This window comes from Ranitomeya variabilis, chromosome 8 (assembly GCF_051348905.1).
Source record: "Ranitomeya variabilis isolate aRanVar5 chromosome 8, aRanVar5.hap1, whole genome shotgun sequence".
Lineage (NCBI taxonomy): Eukaryota > Metazoa > Chordata > Amphibia > Anura > Dendrobatidae > Ranitomeya > Ranitomeya variabilis.
This window is the reverse complement of record NC_135239.1, coordinates 47,733,752-47,751,138: the sequence shown is the minus strand read 5'-3', so window position 1 is coordinate 47,751,138 and position 17,387 is coordinate 47,733,752. Positions and strand designations below refer to the sequence as shown.

At 42.9% G+C, this 17,387-nt stretch overlaps 1 protein-coding gene across 1 annotated transcript; it reads right to left on the bottom strand.

Annotated features, from left to right (window-relative positions):
* Positions 1-1,395: 1,395 nt before the first annotated feature.
* Positions 1,396-17,387, bottom strand: RWDD3 (RWD domain containing 3). The gene is made up of 4 exons (XM_077278631.1): positions 17,132-17,387; positions 4,357-4,826; positions 3,415-3,530; positions 1,396-1,650 (listed from the first exon to the last, which is right to left on the bottom strand). The coding sequence occupies exons 1-4, from the start codon at positions 17,325-17,327 to the stop codon at positions 1,539-1,541; spliced, it is 894 nt and encodes a 297-aa protein (XP_077134746.1). The 5' UTR covers positions 17,328-17,387; the 3' UTR covers positions 1,396-1,538.

Sequence of the window (17,387 nt, the reverse complement as noted above, 5' to 3'; positions counted from 1 at the left end):
GGTTACACATACGATTAATCCCCAATCCCCACAGTTTTAAGCGTGCCCTAAAAACGCATTTGTTCAGACTGGCCTACCGCCTCAACGCATTAACCTAACTATCCCTGTGTGGCCTATTAAAAATAGAAAAAAAAACAAAACACAATCAGGTTCCTTGCATCATGTTCTCATACACTTTATGCAGTTAATAGCCCTCTGTGTCTGTACTGCTACATACTTAGGCAGTTAACTGGGTCATGCAGCTTTACATGAACACCCGAGCCTTACACTATGGCTGGTCCAAATAACTAAAGCAATTGTTACCATCCACCTCTCGTGTCTCCCCTTTTCCTCATAGGTTGTAGGCTTGCGAGCAGGGCCCTCATTCCTCCTGGTATCTATTTTGAACTGTGATTTCTGTTATGCTGTAATGTCTATTGTCTGTACAAGTCCCCTCTATAAGTTGTAAAGCGCTGCGGAATATGTTGGCGCTATATAAATAAAAATTATTATTATATTATTATTATATGTGGCTTTGTATGCAGGGCTGTGGAGTCGGTAAGCCAAACCTCCGACTCCTCAATTTCCATGAAACCGACTCCAACTCCACGACTCTGACTCCACAGCCCTGCCAGGGTCAGTCAGTATGCCAAACCTCCGACTACGACTCCTCATTTTCCATGACACCAACTCCACCAAAATTGGCTATGACTCCACAACTCCGACTCCACAGCCCTGTTTCTATGGTCTACATATCAGGAGTGTAGTGACATGGGGATAGTGTCACCGGGGTTAAAGCCAGGGGCGCTAGCTGGGATCACGAGCCGATGAACAAGGAGTGAGAAGACCGAGGTGTGCAGAGCGCACAGGACCTGAGCTAGGCCGGTCACGTGATCGCCAGGGGTGGAGCTAAGCCGGTCACGTGACCACCGGGGGTGGCCGGAAAGCCGACCATGGTGCGGAGAAAGGTGCGCAAACCGAATAACAAAGTCAAAGCAAAGCCAAGGGTCAGAAGCCGGACAAGTATGAGGTAAACAGGGGCAAGACAGATGAGTAAACAGGGACGAGCCAAGGGGTCAGAACACCAGGAGGGACAAAGCAGTACCGAGTGGGAAGACAGAGTCAGTAGTAAAGAGACAAACCGGGTTATACACAGCGAAACTCACACATGACAGCGATTACAGACGAGTAACCTGGGTCAGCAATCTCTAGCCGAGTAAACAGAAGTATCACCGACACTGGACCCAGGAACCACCAGCATTAAATAGCCGCCCCAGAACCAAAGAGAGGCGGACAAACTTAACCCTGACCTGACCAGGACGGAGCCAGAACCGCCCCGTCCTCAGTCATGACACGGAGGAGGAAACATTTCTGCAGTCAGACGATGGTGAAAGAAAATAATATGTTGGGAATTCATTTCTTTTATTCCATTTTTTATTTTATTATTTTCTTTAAAAAGCAAATAAAATAAACATCTTATTGATCAGTCTTAAACTACCGAGTTTTTTTAACTTTCTTTCTTCTACATTTCTTCGGTTTTTTTTCTTTTGTATGAAGCGTTAAAATAGACCCATCACGTATTCTGTGAAAATATTGGACAGTCCGGCCATTTTGAACTCTTCCTCTAATTCACTAACTGATGAATACTCCTTTACTTCAAACGCTGAAAATCTGCAACATAATTATGACAAAATTCACCTGATTCTTGCTTCTTTGAAAGAATAAATCATCAATAAATGACATTTCAGGTATTCATATTAACTTTATTTGTTACTATCCGCATAAAAATTTACATATTTCAATTTTCATTCCATCAGAAGAAGAGTCACTATAAGTTGGTACTTTCTAGAGCTCACTTGCCAGCTTTTCTGTATAGACTGGGATAGAATGAGCAGAGTCATCTCACTACAAATAGTGGGTGAGGTATTACTGATGCAGGAAAGTCAGATACGACAGGAAGATAAAGGCTTAGATGTGTTGGTAATTGGGAATGAGTGTGTTATAAAATTAATTTGCCGATTATTGACTTAAGTGAACATAACGGCAATCGCACAACAAATGAGCAAAATTTTTATTTGCCTGGAGTACGGATCATTTTTGTCAGCATTAAAATCATTGTGTAAATAGATGATAATAATAGTCTACATGCACAGAACAATCGTTTTATTGATTGTTCTGTGTGCACAGAATTCTGATCGGCCTGTCTAAACAGGCCATTATTCTACCACTAGTGAGGACTGAACGTGCTCGTATAAGGTGTTATCTGAGCATGCTCATGTGCTAACTGAGTGTCTCTGGCATCACCCACCACCTGTCTTTAGTGTTTCTAATGCACTTGTGAAGTGCCTAACGCCTATACTTGTACAGACTTATGATTTTGAATATACAGACAAAGAAAGGAACCGTTAATCTACCAATATGGACTCCCTCGGGAAAGGTTTACTAAATAGAAAAAAAGAAATAGATGAACTTAAAAAAAAAAAAAAAAGTAATTTAATATATTAAAGACTGGTTAATGAAACTATAATCAAACACATGACATTGAAATTAAAGATAATAAAAAAGATAAAATAAAAAAATTATCACATCAATATACAAATAATTGATGGAACACAAATTAAAAGTTCCACAAAAGGGAAGGAAGATTTGATCAGAAAGTTACCTATTGTTTAAAACATAATTTTGGGTTACATGCATTCTTAAAAAATGTTGGCATTTATTTTCCCATATCACGATCTTTATTAAAATACAAAATTAGTAATCTGGCAATTTTCATACCGGCCACTGGGGCTTTTTTTTCAGGTGATGTCACAGCTGACCCTCCTCCCTTCACAATGACCTTTGCACACGCTCATTAGATGCAAAAATACAATAGACAGGATCAGAGTCTGATCATTGCTGCTAATGTACATGTGTTGTTTCCAAAAGCCACAGGAAGTTAGAGCCTAAAAAAGCTCCAGTGGCCGGTGTGAAAATTGCAAGATTACTAATAATTATTTTTAATATAGATTGTTATGTGATGAAAGTGCACTTATTTATACCAGATGGAAGGCAGATGGATGGCAGTCAATCACTAGTCTCTGTTGCTTGATAGTGAAGGATCGTACTACATTCTGTGATTCTGCTCTTCTTTGCACACACTCCATACAACTGGCAACTCTTCCGTCTCTCGCAGAACTGGAACTAACTGATAAACAGGAACTACCTCCTAGTGCTCACTTACTCCTCCCCAAAACATGGGCTAGCCTTACTGTTAACCCTGCTCATCCATTAGATACAATGACAGGAGGGTGTTCGGCATCTTCTCCACCTTCACAAGTGCAGAGAATATATGGATGAGTGTATATTACTCTTTGTTTTACCTGTGTTGCTGCTTATGCAGCTCTTTAATTAACTTTACAAAAGCCATCACAATTCTAGCATTGTTTTACGCACCTTTTATGTTCAGGAGGTAATTTAACTTCACACAAAACGCTCATCATTTTTTCTTTACATTTCTTTCCACTTGAATCAATATCAATTTTACATGTTTTTTGTAGAACCATATATTCCTACAAGAGGAATACAAAAATAAGATAAAATAATGATTTACATTACACAATGGAGAAACCAAATTCAGGTCATAGAAGGTAGGCTGTACACCATTTATCTTGAGGGCTAGGTGAAAACCCATAGCGATCCATAGGATATTGGTCATTTTTTTATTTTAAACTACAGCAAGCAGCCTAGTAAGTGACACATCACTAGAATCAGGGTCTATGTATCTACATTATGTTGTTTGGCTAGCAAAAACCTGACAAATATCATCATAACCCACCAATATAAATCAGATCGGCTAACCACGATGTGTATTGGGGGACACCCGATTCCCCATGATTAGGAGGAGATGAGAATTGGGCAGGTCAGATCCTTGACCTTTTTGTTGTCCCGCAGATAGTGGAGTCTCGCAGCGCCTAACTTTACCCTTCCATCAGAGAACACATGAACGCTCGGCCAAGAATTCTTACGTTGTGTTTCTCAATAATTGGGATTTAGATAACAATCAGACTCATTAATGTATGTCTAATTATATTCAATGCAGAAATATATGAAATTATCGGTATTTTTCACATACGAGGAAAAAAAAAAACACAGGTTATTTTGATCAGACTGTGGTCCGAGAGTCATATGTGCAGAAAAAAAAAGTTTCTCCTTCACCTTTCTAACAGTCTGTGAAAATCGGACCACACTCAGATGTCATCAGAGTGCAGTCCGATTTTATTTTCACAGTCCCATAGACTTGAATTGACGATTTTGTTCTGACACTCGGATCAAGGTCGGACATGTCTATAAAACATTGTACAGGTGAAGATATAAGGCGTTCTCGTTCCTACTCACCCGAATATTCCGTCTGTCCCCTTGCAGAAGGATCAGTATTATCTTGCCCACGAACATTAGTTTCCCAGTCAGTTCTAAATCCGACGTCCATTTTTCTACAGTTTTGATGTATTTGTTCTTGGCTCTCATGTGATCTAAATGTAAAAGCGCCGTCCACGTCCCATCGTCAGTCATCACCGACGGAAGGAGCGTTTCATCTCGGATGGAATTCCCAATTACACTGTTAAAATTCTGCTGCGTCCACAAGACCAAGTCATGTATCATGGGTGCGGAGAGACGCTGGCGGGCCTGCTCAAGTAATCTGTCTCTCAGCTCGTTACACTGGGCCCTGGTGAGTTCTTCGCTGCTGACAGACAGATTCGGCGGGCAGGTCGGATATGCAACCGGCAGATCAAACACAAGACGTAGCCGGATTTCGGATTCCGCTATCCTCCGTACGTTGGTCTGGATCATTACGGTTATGCCACGCTCTAGAAAACACGGGCCCCCGATCAGCCACAATGCAATGCCCAGACATCAAAAGGACAAATTACATTTTCCTAAAGCTTTTATCTTTGGTTAGGGGGCACCCAGACACAAATAATTACGGAACAGGTAAGGGTTATATAAAACTTACAAACTCCATTCTGTGACTTTTTTTTGTAATTATTGTTTTTTGACATTTTAGATAAACATTGTGACATTAAGAAGGCACAGTAGGGAAAGAGGTCGGAGAGAAAGGCATAAACTTCTTTAGGGTTATTCCCATCTTTATAGATGGATATATTGTCAGATAGAGCTCTTAAAAAGAAGCACTTTTGCAATTTACTGCGTGTTAAAATTTGCAGCCGTTCTCGAGATAATGACACTTTTCTTTTGTTTGCAGTCTGTTGCCTAGGAGACCGACCACCGCTGTAAACAAAAGCGTTAATATCTCAAGAACGGCTGCAAATTTTAACAAACGGTAAATTGGAAAATTGTTTGTTTTTACGAGCACTAAACAAATAACATTAATCTAAGATGATGGGAACAGCACTCTAAGACCTATCACAAGATGAAGACGTTCTGTTTGCTATATGTACCATACTTTCCAGGTCCAGTCTCTTAGCCAAGGTAAGTGGAATTGGGACTCTGGGATGACCTCAGTTCAGTGGGTAGTGACATCATGGACTACTTATGTTGTTGAGGGGAGTGTGGGTTATTTCTTTGCCCTCTACAGGAAATGATGTGGGAGGGACAGAAAGAAACAATATCCAGGCTTAGTTCAACCCTCAGGAATGGCATTAAAAAATAACAAGCAATAGCGCAAGGTTTTTGAAATGGGTTAGTAGCTAATATAGGTTTGTGGCCCCCAGAGCTTGTTTCAGGAGCCAGGTGGTCACTTAGAAGCAATCTCGAATCCTTTGTTTCATATAAGATGGGAAGAGTCATTTAACCAGTGTTATTTCTGTACAAGCATTTTGTAGCAGGGTTTTTAGCATATTATTTACATATTCTATTAAGCTATTGTTATTTCAGAACAATTGTGCTTAAATTTATAAGTTAATCAATGTGATATGCAGAACTTCATGTCTGAATAGCTAAGCCAAACCTTTTCTCTGTCACAGCTAATATAGAGAAGGGGGCTGGCTTTGTAGAGAAGGGGGCTGGCTTTACAGGTTCTAGTCGCCTACGGAAAGTAAAAATAATAAATAAATAAAAAAATGTTAAAAAATTAAAAGTTTAAATTACCATTCCTTTTCCAGTTCAAAAATGAAGATTACCTGGCCATGAAAGGATTAAATATTAGGACACTACTAAAAACTAATGTGAAAGCTCATATTTCCAGAATGTACTAATTCCCTATCCACTGCTCTGTACTTGTGCGCGGTTCCTGTCCTTCTGCTCCGGAGTCCTGAAGCACTTTCCTTGGAATTAGGCCCCCTTCACACGCCCACGTTTCCGGTGCGTGTGGTGTCACTTACACATGTAGACCCATTATAAACTACGGGGCTGCGCACATGTCTGCTTTTTTACGGCATTATGGCTGACAATAAGTACTGCACACTGATGACATAAAGGTGACATCTGTGCACCGTCTGTGTGCCACGTACTGGAATAGAATACAGAATAGAAATTATAGATATTTAGGTGGTAAAGGTGTGCAAACAGACAGCTAGATAGATATCCGTGAGACATATAATTAGGGCCACACGTGTGTACCTTGCACTACATTTATTAACCAAATAAATAAGTAAAATAACATGGGGTCCCCCCTATTTTTGATAACAAGCAAAGGTAAAGCAGACAGCTGTGGGCTTAGGCTATGTGCACACGTTAATTGAAAAATACTGAAACACTACTATAGATAGTACTGGGGAGCGAACCTCATAAGCTCCCTCTACACACCCACCGGGCGTCTGCAAAAAGGAATAGCTCCAAGCAAAGATTAATATGAAAAAACGGAGCAGAAACATCCATGACCACATTATTATTTATATAAAATTGAAACTTTATTAAATACTTACAACTCAATAGTATCACAATAATGACATAAATACTGCGGTGAGTGCTGTACGCACTCCGCAAGAACAAGGAGGCAACAAACAAAGGGACGTGATGATAGCCAAGTACAGTAGGGGGAAGCACATATAAATAAATGTGCCCCTAAACTCTCTTGCCCATTAGAGTGCCCAGCCCATACGGTATGACAAGCAAGGTCCTTGCGGTATCCTAATCACATCTAATACAGGGCTCTGATGCCAAACAGGCACCAAACATTAAATCAGGCTTACCCATAATGGATGCTTGAAAAGGGTTCCCCCTCGTGACGTGGCTCCCCTGGACGCGCGTTTCGCGTGACCGCTTTCTCAGCAGGGTTAGTGTGTAGCCATTCTTGTGCCGTTTAAATATTAAAAAGACCGGAAGTGGAGCTGGTATTGCGGCGCATGCGCGGTGGCGTCCGGGGCGCGTCATAGCCTAGACCGTCACAGCAGGGCGAGCATAGGGGGAAAACACCTCCCATAGACGTCATATGATGCTCGCGCTGCCAGTAAGGACGGACGCAGCACAGAACGCACTCCCCGGGCGGCAGCGGGCATGCGCTCACCAAACGTCCATTTTTAGGAAGATCACAGCGTCGGCCATATTTTCAGAGAACCAAAGGGCTGGATGTCTCAGTCCACCATGTAAGTGTACTAAATATGATGTATCATTGCGCACACGTGATATAATAATATATGGGGCAGACAGGGAGTATAGTATACCTCTGTGCTCCTAACGTAAGTGTGAAATTAAAACATAGATCAATATCAACAAGTGCATAAAGTGACAAGTGCATAGTACGAATATAATATATATATGAAAAATACAAAATTAAATATAAAAATATATAGGATTGAGAAACTTGGCACTCCGATCTTGCACTTGCACAGCACGAGTGTAGGTGGATTGTCACCCTTGACACGGTAGCCCCAAAGGGGCTGAATGAAAAATTGAGTTTCGCCCCTTTCCTCTGAAGAGCCTGGAAATTACATTATTTTACATCCTTCTGTCTCGTTGCGCTTGTGTAGCAGTGGGAAATTTGATAGTTGATATTTAATGACAGGGTAGTTTTTTGCCCTTTGCATATTTTCTACTCCTGAGCCAAATCACCATTCTGTTTTAATTGTTTTATTAATTGTTCTTGTGTTTGTTTTTTATTTTAGTTCATTTGTATATGTCAATGGCCATTGATACTATTTGGGCGGTATGATGTTTCCTGTCTCCATGCAATATTATCACTTCGTAGTTTGGTGAAGAAATAAAGAATATAAAGGAGCAACTGATGATCTATTTAAGAAGATCGGAGTGCCAAATTTCTTAATCCTATATATTTTTATATTTAATTTTGTATTTTTCATATATATATTATATTCGTACTATGCACTTGTCACTTTATGCACTTGTTGATATTGATCTATGTTTTAATTTCACACTTACGTTAGGAGCACAGAGGTATACTATACTCCCTGTCTGCCCCATATATTATTATATCACGTGTGCGCAATGATACATCATATTTAGTACACTTACATGGTGGACTGAGACATCCAGCCCTTTGGTTCTCTGAAAATATGGCCGACGCTGTGATCTTCCTAAAAATGGACGTTTGGTGAGCGCATGCCCGCTGCCGCCCGGGGAGTGCGTTCTTTGCTGCGTCCGTCCTTACTGGCAGCGCGAGCATCATATGACGTCTATGGGAGGTGTTTTCCCCCTATGCTCGCCCTGCTGTGACGGTCTAGGCTATGACGCGCCCCGGACGCCACCGCGCATGCGCCGCAATACCAGCTCCACTTCCGGTCTTTTTAATATTTAAACGGCACAAGAATGGCTACACACTAACCCTGCTGAGAAAGCGGTCACACGAAACGCGCGTCCAGGGGAGCCACGTCACGAGGGGGAACCCTTTTCAAGCATCCATTATGGGTAAGCCTGATTTAATGTTTGGTGCCTGTTTGGCATCAGAGCCCTGTATTAGATGTGATTAGGATACCGCAAGGACCTTGCTTGTCATACCGTATGGGCTGGGCACTCTAATGGGCAAGAGAGTTTAGGGGCACATTTATTTATATGTGCTTCCCCCTACTGTACTTGGCTATCATCACGTCCCTTTGTTTGTTGCCTCCTTGTTCTTGCGGAGTGCGTACAGCACTCACCGCAGTATTTATGTCATTATTGTGATACTATTGAGTTGTAAGTATTTAATAAAGTTTCAATTTTATATAAATAATAATGTGGTCATGGATGTTTCTGCTCCTTTTTTTCATATTAACCCCTTCACCCCCAAGGGTGGTTTGCACGTTAATGACCGGGCCAATTTTTACAATTCTGACCACTGTCCCTTTATGAGGTTATAACTCTGGAACGCTTCAACGGATCTTGGCGATTCTGACATTGTTTTCTCGTGACATATTGTACTTCATGATAGTGGTAAAATTTCTTCGATATAACTTGCGTTTATTTGTGAAAAAAACGAATATTTGGCGAAAATTTTGAAAATTTCGCAATTTTCCAACTTTGAATTTTTATGCCCTTAAATCACAGACATATGTCACGCAAAATACTTAATAAGTAACATTTCCCACATGTCTACTTTACATCAGCACAATTTTGGAACCAAAATTTTTTTTTGTGACGGAGTTATAAGGGTTAAAAGTTGACCAGCAATTTCTCATTTTTACAACACCATTTTTTTTTAGGGACCACATCTCATTTGAAGTCATTTTGAGGGGTCTATATGATAGAAAATACCCAAGTGTGACACCATTCTAAAAACTGCACCCCTCAAGGTACTCAAAACCACTTTCAAGAAGTTTATTAACCCTTCAGGTGTTTCACAGGAATTTTTGGAATGTTTAAATAAAAATAAACATTTAACTTTTTTTCACACAAAATTTGTTTCAGCTCCAATTTGTTTTATTTTACCAAGGGTAACAGGAGAAAATAGACCCCAAAATTTGTTGTACAATTCATCCTGAGTACGCTGATACCCCATATGTGGGTGTAAACCATTGTTTGGGCGCAGGGCAGAGCTCGGAAGGAAAGGAGCGCCATTTGACTTTTCAATGCAAAATTGACTGGAATTGAGATGGGACGCCATGTTGCATTTGGAGAGCCCCTGATGTGCCTAAACATTGAAACCCCCCACAAGTGACACCATTTTGGAAAGTAGACCCCCTAAGGATCTTATCTAGATGTGTGGTGAGCACTTTGACCCAACAAGTGCTTCACAGAAGTTTATAATGCAGAGCCGTAAAAATAAAAAATCATATTTTTTCACAAAAATGATCTTTTCGCCCCCAATTTTTTATTTTCCCAAGGGTAAGAGAAGAAATTGGACCCCAAAAATTGTTGTGCAATTTGTCCTGAGTACGCTGATACCCCATATGTGGGTGTAAACCATTGTTTGGGCGCAGGGCAGAGCTCGGAAGGGAAGGAGCGCCATTTGACTTTTCAATGCAAAATTGACTGGAATTGAGATGGGACGCCATGTTGCGTTTGGAGAGCCCCTGATGTGCCTAAACATTGAAACCCCCCACAAGTGACACCATTTTGGAAAGTAGACCCCTTAAGGAACTTATCTAGATGTGTGTTGAGCACTTTGACCCAACAAGTGCTTCACAGAAGTTTATAATGCAGAGCCGTAAAAATAAAAATCATATTTTTTCACAAAAATGATCTTTTCGCCCCCATTTTTTTATTTCCCCACGGGTAAGAGAAGAAATTAGACCACAAAAGTTGTTGTGCAATTTGTCCTGAGTACGACGATACCCCATATGTGGGGGTAAACCACTGTTTGGGCGCATAGCAGAGCTCGGAAGGGAAGGAGCGCTATTTTACTTTTCAATGCAAAATTGACTGGAATTAAGATGGGATGCCATGTTGCGTTTGGAGAGCCCCTGATGTACCTAAACATTAAAAAACCCCACAAGTGACACCATTTTGGAAAGTAGACCCCCTAAGGAACTTATCTAGATGTGTTTTGATAGCTTTGAACCCCCAAGTGTTTCACTACAGTTTATAACGCAGAGCCATGAAAATAAAAATTATTTTTTTTTTTTCACAAAAATGATTTTTAGCCCCCAGTTTTGTATTTTCACAAGGGTATCAGGATAAATTGGACCCCAAACTTTGTTGTCCAATTTGTCCTGAGTACGCTGATACCCCATATGTGGGGGGGAACCACTGTTTGGGTGCATGACAGAGCTCGGAAGGGAAGGAGTGTCATTTGGAATGCAGACTAAAATGGATTGGTCTGCAGGCGTCACGTTGAATTTGCAGAGCCCCTGATGTACCCAAACAGTACAAACCCCCCACAAGTGACCCCATATTGGAAACTAGACCCCCCAAGGAACTTATCTAGATGTGTTGTGAGAACTTTGAACCCCCAAGTGTTTCACTACAGTTTATAACGCAGAGCCATGAAAATAAAAATTATTTTTTTTTTTTCACAAAAATGATTTTTTAGCCCCCAGTTTTGTATTTTCACAAGGGTATCAGGATAAATTGGACCCCAAAAGTTGTTGATCAATTTGTCCTGAGTACGCTGATACTCCATATGTGGGAGAGAACCACTGTTTGGGCGCATGACAGAGCTCGGAAGGGAAGGAGTGCCATTTGGAATGCAGACTTAAATGGATTGGTCTGCAGGCGTCACGTTGCATTTGCAGAGCCCCTGATGTACCCAAACAGTACAAACCCCCCACAAGTGACCCCATATCGGAAACTAGACCTCCCAAGGAACTTATCTAGATGTGTTGTGAGAACTTTGAACCTCCAAGTGTTTCACTACAGTTTATAACGAAGAGCCGTGAAAATAAAAATTCTTTTTTTTTTCACAAAAATGATTTTTTAGCCCCCAGTTTTGTATTTTCACAAGGGTATCAGGATAAATTGGGCTCCAAAAGTTGTTGTCCAATTTGTCCTGAGTACGTTGATACCCCATATGTGGGGGGGAACCACTGTTTGGGTGCATGACAGAGCTCGGAAGGGAAGGAGCGTCATTTGGAATGCAGACTTAAATGGATTGGTCTGCAGGCGTCACGTTGCATTTGCAGAGCCCCTGATGTACCCAAACAGTACAAACCCCCCCCAAGTGACCCCATATTGGAAACTAGACCCCCAAAGTAACTTATCTAGATGTGTTGTGAGAACTTTGAACCCCCAAGTGTTTCACTACAGTTTACAACGCAGAGCCGTGAAAATAAAAAATCTTTTTTTTCCCACAAAACTTATTTTTTGGCCCCCAGTTTTGTATTTTCCCAAGGGTAGCAGGAGAAATTGGACCCCAAAAGATGATGTCCAATTTGTCCTGAGTACGCTGATACCCAATATGTTGGGGTAAACCCCTGTTTGGGCACACGGGAGAGCTCTGAAGGGAAGGAGCACTGTTTTCCTTTTTCAACGCAGAATTGGCTGGAATTCAGATCGGATGCCATGTCCCGTTTGGAGAGCCCCTGATGTGCCTAAACAGTGGAAACCCCCCAATTATAACTGAAACCCTAATCCAAACACATCCCTAACCCTAATCCCAACGGTAACCCTAACCACTCCTCTAACCCAGACACACCCAACCCTATTCCCAACCGTAAATGTAATCCAAACCCTAACCCTATCTTTAGCCCCAACTCTAACTGTAGCTCCAACCCTAACCCTAGCCCTAACCCTAGCAATAACCCTAGCCCTAACCCTATCCCCAACCCTAGCCCTAACCCTAGCCCTAACCCTATCCCCAACCCTAACCCTAGCCCTAACCCTAGCCCCAACCCTAGCCCTAACCCTAGTCCTAACCCTTGCCCTAACCCTAGCCCTAACTCTAGTCCTAACTCTAGCCCTAACCCTAGCCCCAACCCTAGCCCTAACCCTTGCCCTAACCCTAGTCCTAACTCTAGCCCTAACCCTAGCCCCAACCCTAGCCCTAACCCTAGCCCTAACCCTAACCCTAGCCCTAACCCTAGCCCTAACTCTAGTCCTAACTCTAGCCCTAACCCTAATGGGAAAATGGAAATAAATACATTTTTTAAATTTTTTTATTTTTCCCTAACTAAGCGGGTGATGAAGGGGGGTTTGATTTACTTTTATAGCGGGTTATTTAGCAGATTTTTATGATTGGCAGCCGTCACACACTGAAAGACGCTTTTCATTGCAAAAAATATTTTTTGCGTTACCACATTTTGAGAGCTGTAATTTTTCCATATTTGAGTCCACAGAGTCATGTGAGATCTTGTTTTTTGCGGGACGCGTTGACGTTTTTATTGGTAACATTTTCGGACACGTGACATTTTTTGATCGCTTTTTATTCCGATTTTTGTGAGGCAGAGTGATCAAAAACCAGCTATTCATGAATTTCTTTTGGGGGAGGCGTTTATACCGTTCCGTGTTTGGTAAAATTGATAAAGCAGTTTTATTCGTCGGGTCAGTACGATTACAGCGATATCTCATTTATATCATTTTTTTATGTTTTGGCGCTTTTATACGATAAAAACTATTTTATAGAAAAAATAATTATTTTGGTATCGCTTTATTCTCAGGACTATAACTTTTTTATTTTTTTGCTGATGATGCTATATGGCGGCTCGTTTTTTGCGGGACAAGATGACGTTTTCAGCGGTACCATGGTTATTTATATCCGTCTTTTTGATCGCGTGTTATTCCACTTTTTGTTCGGCGGTATGGTAATAAAGCGTTGTTTTTTGCCTCGTTTTTTTTTTTTTTTTCTTACGGTGTTTACTGAAGGGGTTAACTAGTGGGCCAGTTTTATAGGTCGGGTCGTTACGGACGCGGCGATACTAAATATGTGTACTTTTATTGTTTTTTTTATTTTATTTAGCTAAAGAAATGTATTTATGGGAATAATTTTTATTTTTTTTTCTTTATTTAGGATATTTTTTTTATTTTTTTTTTATACACATGTGGGGAATTTTTTTTTTTACTTTTTTACTTTGTCCCAGGGGGGGACATCACAGATCATTGATCTGGCAGTGTGCACAGCACTCTGCCAGATCTGCGATCTGCTGTGCAGGGCTGCAGGCTTACCAAGCGTCTGCTCTGAGCAGACACTCGGTAAGCCACCTCCCTCCCTGCAGGACCCGGATGCCGCGGCCATCTTGGATCCGGGACCTGCGGCGAGGAGGGAGGTAGGAGACCCTCAGAGCAACGCGATCACATCGCGTTGCTCCGGGGGTCTCAGGGAAGCCCGCAGGGAGCCCCCTCCCTGCGCGATGCTTCCCTATACCGCCGGTACACCGCGATCATGTTTGATCGCGGTGTGCCGGGGGTTAATGTGCCGGGGGCGGTCCGTGACCGCTCCTGGCACATAGTGCCGGATGTCAGCTGCGATAGTCAGCTGACACCCGGCCGCGATCGGCCGCGCTCCCCCCGTGAGCGCGGCCGATCGGCTATGACGTACTATCCCGTCGAGGGTCAGATAGGCCCAGGTCACCTCGACGGGATAGTACGTCCAAGGTCACAGAGGGGTTAATATGAGCACACGTTGTGGATTTTGCTGCGGATCTGCAGCAGCTTTCCATGCGTTTACAGTACCATGTAAACCTATGGAAAACGCAATCCACAGTGCCCATGCTGCGGAAAAAAACGGGCGGAAACGCTGCGGGTTACATTCCGCAGCATGTCAATTCTTTGTGCGGATTCCGCAGCAGTTTACACCTGCTCCATAATAAGAATCCGCAGGTGTAAAACCGCAGGTGGAATCCGCATAAAATCTGCGGTAATTCCGCAGTAAATCCACAGGTAAAAAGCAGTGCCTTTTACCTGCGGATTTATGAAATCCACTACGGAAAATTCGCAGAGCTAAAAAATACGTGTGCACATACCCTTATATTATCAGGCTGGTAAGGTCCATAGTTTTGGGGCCCTTCCCAGCCTAAAAATACCTGTCCGCAGAACACCCTTCCCCCCCAGAAGTGGCGCACGACATGACATGCTCCAATTTTGGTGCTTCACCTTTGCTCTTCCCAACTGCCTTGGTGCATTGGCAATCGGGTTATGGGGCTTGGGGTTGATGTCAGTTGTGAATTGTCCAAAAACACAGCTGCCATCAAGCCCTTATGTTAGTAATGGAGAGGTGTCTATCAGACAGCAATGGAGTATCCCTTTCTGAGGCTCTATAGTCTTTGCAGAAGGCTGTTGCCGGGTTACACTGTGCTGCACGATACCCGGCGGCTCTCAACAGCGTTGACGTCAGTAAGGTTACCGCTAGTGATGAGCGAGTATACTCGTTGCTCGGGCTTTCCCTAGCATGCTCGGGGGTCCTCCAAGTATTTATGACTGCTCGGAGATTTAGTTTTCATCGCGGCAGCTGAATGATTTACATCTACTACCCAGGCTGAGTACATGTGGGGTTTGCCTGGTTGCTAGGCAATCCCCACATGTAATCAAGCTGGCTAATAGCTGTAAATCATTCAGCTGCCGCGATGAAAACGAAATCTTCGAGCAGTCATAAATACTTGGAGGACCCCCGAACATGCTAGGGAAAGCCCGAGCAATGAGTATACTCGCTCATCACTAGTTACCGCTCTTCAGAAGTGTTCAAAAGTACAACACCTCCCGCAAAAAAACAAGCCCTCACATGGCCATAATATTGATGGAAAAATAAAAAAGTTATGGCTCTGGGAAGAAGGGGAGCAAAAAAACAGAAACGCAAAAATGAAAAATGTCCCAGGGCTGAAGTGGTTAACAAATAAAAAATTGTAATTTTTATTATGCATTCTATTCCTGTGCATGTCACACGGACGGCACACATATACACAGGGATGGCCCACAGATGGCACACACATACACACGGACGGCAGACACATACATATGGAGGGCCCACACATACACACGGACAGCCCGCAGACGGTACACACATACACAAGGAGGGCCCACAGATAGCACACACACACGGACGGCACACACATACACACGGAGGGCACACACATGACACAGACACACACGGACGGCCAACAGATGGCACACACATACACACGGACGGCAGACACATACATATGGAGGGCCCACACATACACACGAACAGCAGACACATACACACAGAGGGCCCACACATGGCACACACATACACACAGAGGGCCCACACATGGCACACACATACACACAGAGGGCCCACACATGGCACACACATACACACAGAGGGCCCACACATGGCACACACATACACACAGAGGGCCCACACATGGCACACACATACACACAGAGGGCCCACACATGGCACACACATACACACAGAGGGCCCACACACAGACGGCACATACATACACACAGAGGGCCCACACATGGCACACACATACACACAGAGGGCCCACACATGGCACACACATACACACAGAGGGCCCACACATACACACACACGGACGGCAGCCACACACAGACGGCACATACATACACACAAATGGCACACATACACACGGACGGCAGGCGCACACACACACACACACACGGAGGGCCCACACACACACAGATAGCACACACATACACACAGACGGCATACACACACACGGACGGCACACACATACACAGAGGGCCCACAGATAGCACACACATACACACGGACAGCACACACTTTTTTTTTTTTTTAAGAGGACGAGTGAAGGTGGCCTGATTGGGAGTCCCGACAGTCAGACTCCTAACTGCCACCATATTATCCTCTAGTCTATGGGTAGGAAATAACTTTGAATTCTCGGATTAACCCTTCAAGGCCAATAATACACGTGTGGCGTGCCACCTTATGGCACATTGGATACTCTTTAGGAAACAAATGCACATATGGAGATTATATATATATATATATATATATATATATATATATATATATATATATATATATACACACACACACACACAGTGCCTCAAAAAAAGTATTCACAGCCTGTGAATGTTTGCACATGTTCTCATGTTGCACACACAATCTTAAATGTAATTTATTGGGATTTATGTGACATACCAACACAAAGTAGCAAGTATTTGCGAAGTGTTCAGGAAATCATACACGTTTTTTAAAATATTAAAAAAATCTAAATCTGAATTTGTGCCATGCATTTGTATTCAGCCCCCCGTAGTCTGATACCCCTAAATAACATCCCGCCTGTAAACACCAATCTTCACACGTTTGCCATCACTTATACATAGTACACAGGAGCCCTGCTGGGACATAGGGCTCCAATACTCCCTGTGTGGCTGACAGTCTCACACCCTGCACTATCTCTGCTGTCACAATGGATTCCTCTCTAGATCACTAAGATAAGAGATCCAGTGCAGTCACCTGAGCATGAGAGGACGTCACACTCCCCGGGATCACAGTATATGGCTGACAGCACAGAGACCTCCTCCTGCGCTGCCTCGGACATCTCTGCAGCACTCCTCCTCACACTACTTCCTTTTCCGCCTCCAGTGTAATCATTGCTGTCAGTTCTGCTTTGTCCACTAGAGGGCAGCATTCCCCTAGGATTGGCCATCATCGGGCCTCTGTAGATGTCAGTGTATAGGAGGATGTGACTGTAGGACTGGAGACCATAGAA